The 7354-nt window shown below is 41.4% G+C and overlaps 1 protein-coding gene across 5 annotated transcripts in view; it reads right to left on the minus strand.

The window, feature by feature from the left end:
- GPR155 (G protein-coupled receptor 155) overlaps window positions 1–7354 on the minus strand; it is a 67846-nt gene that overhangs the window by 45596 nt on the left and 14896 nt on the right. For all 5 annotated transcript variants that reach the window (XM_019522942.1, XM_019522943.1, XM_019522944.1 and 2 more), the window contains one exon: window positions 4142–4650. In XM_019522942.1, coding sequence (XP_019378487.1) covers window positions 4142–4604 — 463 coding nt within the window. In that variant the 5' untranslated portion in view covers window positions 4605–4650. The remainder of the gene's footprint in view (window positions 1–4141; window positions 4651–7354) is intronic.

The following is a 7354-nucleotide window of genomic DNA, read 5'->3' on the forward strand; positions in this document are numbered from 1 at the left end:
GGGATAGGGATAGGGATAGGGATAGGGATAGGGATAGGGATGGGTGGGGCAGCCATGGGAGCTCCTCCCACAGCTCCCCCTGCCGAGGGAGATGCAGGCACACCTGGAGGAGCTGCAGGAGAACCTGCAGCCACCCGGCTGTGCCTGCCTCTCCCCAGCCAATCCAAATCTCTGAATGACTGCCGAATCTCTCATTCCCATTTGGCGGAATTGAATGGGGACAGTAATTCAAATCACTGAATCAAATCACGGCTCTCCAAATCGGCTGAATCCAAATTCAAATCGAATACTTCCCTATTCACACAGGCCCAGTAGTCACTGTTGTGCTACAAGCAATATCACATGCCCTACACTATAGGTTGTTCAGCATTTGAGATGAAAAAGTTACACTTGCTACACATTACAGAATCATGCAAGTTCTCGAATGTTACTAGCACATTTTAAGGACCTGCTTTGCAAGTTTTTTTCTTGCTTATGTTTCAGCTCACTTTGAAATGTAACCAACTACTGATGAGCATGGAGCATAACAGGAGAGCAGTTAAGGCCACAGATCCAAACGCACAAATTCAACCCTCATTCCAGACTTGCACCAAAGACAATCACCAGTTGATGCAGCTGTAAATGCTCGTCATTTAGGTCTGGGAGTGAAAAGTGGCTCATTGTAATGCTGGCCACTTGTGTGCCACTAACTACGAAAACTGGCATGCCTAGCCTGATCTGCCACACAGGCCTCAGCATCCCTTTGTATGCTTTGCCTGATGGGCAGAGGCATAGAGAGCTCATTTGGTGCCCAGGGAGGAAGTCTACTGACCACTGGAGACAGGCAGAGATAAGAGAAGGGAGAGATTGCCATGTCTTATCTGCCTCAGCTCTCGGTACAGTGAAGGCAGTTTCTTCTACTGCTGCTGCTGTAGCAGCCTCTGCTTGGGTTGCAGCAGCCCTGTGCAGTGGAATCCCTATGAGCCATCCCTGGTGCCCTATTCGCTCCCCTCCTGCCCCAGATATACTGCTGGGTGCAAGGCTGCACCTGCCCAGTTCCTACGACTCGACAGCATAAAGCTTCTCCAGCTATAGCAAGAACTCCAGGGGGGGCACGTCCTCTCAACAGCCAGTGCCCAGGCTGGTACCATGCTCACTCCCCCGTTACACTACTGCTGATAGATGACTAACAAGTGTAAACTATCAAGCTGTACTTACCGTATAGTATTATTATATATGATACTCTATGTATTAATTAGAGTACCACAAAGGGAATATAAATTCAAAGATATATTAGTGCAAAACAAATCAACGATTAGCCAAAATTCACTGAATGCAAAAGATCAAGCTACTACAAATAGTGCAACATGAATCCCCTCAGGATTGTTGTCAGATTTAAGATACATAAACCAATCTGCACTCTCCTTGCTATGTCATGTCTACTTAAATTGCAAACCCTTCAATGAAAGAACTGGGTCTTTTTTCTTCAGAATGTCCAGCACATTTCTGAATATATAGTAAAACAAAACACTAGGCAAGGACTTGAAGAGCCTTGGGCAAAAACAGCTCAGTGAAGGTATTATTAGGAACTCAAAGCACGGACAGTACGGGTACTATGTACAAAACAGGACTATGCTAGATCCAGATCTACACTACCAAGCTTTTGCTGCCACAGCTGTCAGTCAAAACTGTGATAAGGTGCAATTTATGACTGATGCAGCTGTACCAACAAAAACTTGGTAATGTAGACACAGCTCATACCTGCAAAGCTGATCTTTTGGTGGTACAGCTTGTTTCATTCAGGGGAAACAATAGCTATGTCAGCACAAGTGTAGCACTGGTAACAGAAAACACATCCATACTAGAAATGCTTTCTGGTTTATGAGGACAGCTGAGCTTTGACTTGAAAAATATTTCATACATATGCTAACAGAGGAACTAGATCTGTCAATCAGAAGTAAACATGCAACAGCAGGGAGCCCAAAAGTGAGATTCAGGGATATGCTGTCAGTTGGAAACCAGCCCACCTGCTAGCAACTGGGAAGGGGCTGTCCTTGCCTCCATCTTATATACAAGCTTTAGTTATATTTGAGCCCTACATTATGCAACCTCTCCCATATTAGCTGGAAAAGGTAAACCACTCTCTCCATCCAAACCCCTGAGAACCTTCTAAGGTGTTACAGTGTCTGTAGTATGCAGCTCCACCCCCCCACCCCTGCTGTGAAGCACAGAAGGGAATCCAGCCTCCATTTTTGGATCAGCCAGTCCTATGAATAACTCTCCTGTGAATGTTCAGAAGTATCATCCAGAAGCAGCCACAAAATCTTGATACACCATCAAGGAAAACTATAGCTTTTAAGCTGTTCCGCAGAACTATAGGCTATGGGGGAACTCAAAACAAACACATCAAATCACCATAATCAGCTGACATCTGGAAAGTTATCGGAATAATTCTAGCCCTTGTAAATTAACTGAAATAAAATTATAGTTTGCAGAGAGTGACAACATCAGCCACTCCCTGTCTAGGTGAGGATTCCCATTTTTCAGAAGCTAGTGGATTTTCTAAGCCCAGTATGATCTCTTAGTCTGTGTGCGCCCAACTTCTGTTCTGTTACAGGTACAGGCTGGTTTCCAATTTATACTGGACATTAGGAGGAATTTCTTCACAGTTAGAGTGGCCAAGGTTTGGAATGGGCTCCCAAGGGAAGTGGTGCTCTCCCCTACCCTGGGGGTCTTCAAGAGGAGGTTGGATGCGCATCTGGCTGGGGTCATCTGAACCCAGCACTCTTTCCTGTCTACGCAGGGGTTGGACTCGATGATCTATTGAGGTCCCTTCCAACCCTAACATCTATGAATCAATAAGTGTAATGTCTGTACCTGGCCTCTATGTCTGTGTGGCATTAAAGCACTCCAAATTGGAATGCGATTTGAAGGACTTCAAAGAATGTCTGTCCATACCACCTGTCAGAGTCTTTTGTATGTGAGGAACTTTCACATAGCACAAGACAGGAAAACCTTTAAAGGAACAGAACAAAGTAGCTACAAAAAAGAATCACAAAATTGGTCTGGAAACCAGCAGATGCTTTTCATTGTTTTTTTTAAAATGAATTATCATTCAAGATCACTGCCTAATCTGCATATGTGCTAACTCTTGAAGTTTTCTACAGAACTTCAGCTGAAAGTGTGCATTTTTTAAATTTTTTTAAAAAGCTTTTATAAAATATTACAGGTCTTTAAAAGTAAAAAAAATGCAGCATTACTTACAAAACACAATCTTTCAAGTATATGTGGGATGTGCAATAAACATGTTTCATGAATCACCAAAAAGTACATTAGCAGTCAAGCAATGAGAGCTACAAAAAACTTGCCTCCCAAAAGTGGCGATAAGTGACTACGTGAATAAGCAGAAAAGTAGAGATTAATATATTTCTTTAAATCTAAAAATAGGATTAAAATTAAGAATAGGATCTGCCACTTAAACTGACAGATGATAGAGAATAAATGAAGAGACCTGAAGAAGGCCTAGCATTTGAAAGCTTGTTTATATCTATCCCAACCATGCCATTGGTCAAAACATACCACATACAAAAAATCTTCACCTCTAACAGATGGTAAATTCTCACATACCAGATGGGAATTTACAGATTAGAAACTAAAAGTTTCTGTACCCTGTTTTTCTAGCATCAGAGACATCTAGCTAACACTTCTGAAGCCACATGCATAACTTTGTGCTGGTAAATGTTTGCAGTTTTTTCACTGAGGGCTTTTCTCCAAGACAAGTTATGGAAAATACAAGATGTGACTTTTGCAGTGCACTAGCTACTCTGCATTAAACCCTTATGGTGCACTGTTAGTAGGCAGTAAGTGCAAGGCAATGTATTCACTTCAAAAGTTTCTTAAACAACTTTGATTTAATCAATCATGGCCATGTCAGTAATGGTATATATAACATTATTTTAAATATAGTCTGTTTTAAGTAAGCTACATTTCATGTATGCCAAGTAACAGTATATGAAATTCTCCTCCTCTTAGATTTCAGTTCAGATTGTAAGAGATCTCAAATTAAGAAATACAAGAGCATAAAACTGTATAAGCATAAGCAAAATGCCTAAACAGAGAAAAACAACATTAAAAAAACAAGAAAGTATAAGTAACTTCTTACCTATTGGATATCCCAGTGCAAAGTCATTGCTTTGTGTTGCAAAAATAGGGAATAAACCCGCTTTGCTAAATCGATTTTCAGGACTGGCTACCAATAATGTTAAAATGCAGACTAAGAAAAATACAGAAGCTTTGGCAACTAGGATGCTGTAAAGGAAGGACCAGTTCACATTAGAAAAATTAAGTACTACCATATTTTTGAATAGTAAAGCTGGGAGTGCAAAGCGGGAGACAAAATTTCCCAGACCTTTGGCCTGAGTCGATGTGATGATGTTGGCTCTTCCAGCGATATATCCACAAAGGATTATGCCAAAGCACTGTAACAGGGCTGGGAAAAGCCTACTTATTGACATTGAAGGAGGGCTACCAGTGGTGTTGAATTGGTAGCCCAATTTGCCAGATGAGACATTAGACATATTGGCTGAAGAGAAGTTCTTTGTACTGTAGTCTGAAAAGCCATCCATTTTCTTTTGCCGCTTGTTTCAAAAGCAAAGTACAGAATGTTCTAATCTGTAAAAGAAATGAGAAAAGCACTAAACACTATATTAACTTTGAGGGGGTGTTTGTACGATTATTTAAAATGCATTTCTAAGTCCCCTCCAAAAGTCCTTGTTTCTGTCAGCAGGCCAGATTCTGTGAATATGTCCAAAGGGCACCTCTGAAGAGAGAGAAATAAAAAAATCATTAAATAAAAAGCTTCAGAATCATTTGGATGGATTCCAAGAAGACATCCTTGCCTCTTGACTATTATTCTTTTCTGCTGATAGCAGCAAGCACACAAAATTCACCAAGTGAAGAGCTGTACAACTAATGCTACTGCTCGAATCCAGAAGGAAATCAGCTTTAAATTCTAAGAAAAATGTCAACTGAAACATTAAAACCAAAACGCAAATCATGACCTCAAATGTAAAAAATGATTTGGCATGGGTAGAGAAGGTAATTTTAGCTCTTCTGATTGAAAAACAAAATTACCATGAAGCAACAGGATGTAAAACTATGGCACTTCTCTTACTGGACCAGAAGTAACTAACTAGTTTAATTTCACATAGCCAGGTCTGTCAGATCATATATAACACTGCTTTTGAAAACAGACTGCCACTCTACCATCTAGCGCATAGGAGTAACTTGCTTAACACTACCTTTGACTAACCTTCCACCCTGCTCTACAATTCTCTCCTCCCTTCAACAGACAAAAAAGTTTTTCTTCCTCCTTTCTCTGTTCCATCTTCACTTGCCAATAAGCACATTATCCGCTTTTACACATCTACTGTCATTCCCTTTCCTACCTTTGCTCACCTCTGGCTCTTACCTCACACTACAAAATGCTTTCAGCTCTCTGACCTGAAAAACCAACCATGGCCCCAATACCCTTTCCTACTATTACTTTGTCTCTATACTTACCAAGTGTACTTTTCAGTCACTTTCTGATGTTCTTTTCCTCCAATCCTATCCTTAGACCAGTGGTTCTCAACCAGTGTGCCATGGCACTTAAGTTGCTGGAGACCCTTTGAAGAAACCATGGTATTGGCACTGCTGTTGCTAGGCAAAAATGCCCTGCACGCTTCTGTTTCAGGCGGCTGTGCAGTAGAAGCAGGCACTCCTGTCTGAGCTGGGTTTTGCTCCCCTCCCTTCCTGGCTGGCAATTAATAAATTGGAATTACAAGCAAGAGCTTCCTGGGGAATTCTTTGGGTATAGGGCACAGTCACATTCAGCTTCTGCAAAATCAAGAACGGGCATGTGGGAGTTCTGTGTGGCAATGGCAACCTGGAGATAAGCCAAGGTAGATAAGCTAAGACTTTACAGTAGTTCTCACCAGGGTGCTGTCAATTTCAGGAAAGTTATGGAGAGTGCCTTGTATTTAACAGACTCAGAATCCGTGATTTAGACCTTCTCCATTCCAGTTACCATGTACTGCATTCACATGAAACATCCCTTACCAAAATCTCTAACGGCCTCTTCTTAGCCAAATCTCAGAATCAATACTCCATCTTCGTCCTTTCTCCAGCTGCCTTTGATAGCGTCAATCATGCTCCTCTTGAAATTTTGCCATCTCCACAGTTTCTCTAACTCTGCCCTTCCCCAGTTCTCCTCCCGCCTTTAAATGTTTTCCTTCAGAGCTTGCTGAAGAGGAAACCTCTGCTTTCTGTGGGAGTCCCACAAGGCTCTATCATTGGTCCTATGTTGCTCTTCCTCTACATTTTATGCCTGAATAACCTCAGCCATAAACATGAATTTCATTTTATGTGGATGACTCACAGATCTGATTTCTGTAGTCTGGACCTGTTTCTTTCTTCCAAATTAAAATCTTGGCCTGGCTCTCAAAGATCTCTTTGTTGATGCCGTTCTGTCAGTTCAAGCTCAGCAGTTTAATTTCTTAGCATGCCATCCTTATTGCCTCCTTTCTCAATCACTGGACAACATCATCCTGCCAGTGATGCTCAGAACTGTAATCTGGGTGACATATTTGACTGTGTCTTCACTCAAATTGTCACATCCAGGCTACATTTAAGTCTTGCAGATTCCTACTGCGTAACAGTTCTAAAATAAACTCTTGTCCAGACTCTCATCCTTTGGCATCTTGCTCACTACTGCATCTGGCCTCAACAAATGCAATTTTGCCTCAGACAATTTAATCCAAAACGCTACTGCAAAGATTGCTTTCCTAGCTTGTCAATTTGGCTCTGTCATCCTTCTACTGGGACAACATACCTACACAATTTGTCTTCATTCTCAAAGCCTTTTGGGGCCCATGTCTTCCCTCCCTATCTTTTCTTAGCTACTTGCTCCCATCCAGGCACACCATGCTTGGGCAATTCAGGGCATCTCCCTGAAGCAGTCTTCACAGTGGCCACAGGAAGCACCTCCACAGGAATTTCACTCCTGCATTTCTGGGTTTGATGTGTAAGTAGGCTGTTCATGTGCCTCTCTCCCTAGTAGTGCCAAAGATGTTGCATAAACATATACTGAACAACACTTTATAAACAGTGTGCTGTCAAATGCAAAGTGAATGATATACTTCAGTCTAGTCTAATTTAAACTTTTGTTTATAACAAATTGAATCATTTTTCAAAGAAAACTTTGATTTTTAAATCTGTGTTCCCATTAAAGGTCATTGTTGCTAACCACACCCACCATCAACAACCATTAATAACCATTGTGACGAAATCATCAGCAAAGCTAACTGCACTTTATCATGCGTCAGCAGATGCATGA

This window comes from Gavialis gangeticus, unplaced genomic scaffold (assembly GCF_001723915.1).
Source record: "Gavialis gangeticus isolate Ggan-Ray unplaced genomic scaffold, GavGan_comp1, whole genome shotgun sequence".
Taxonomy (NCBI): Eukaryota; Metazoa; Chordata; order Crocodylia; family Gavialidae; genus Gavialis; species Gavialis gangeticus.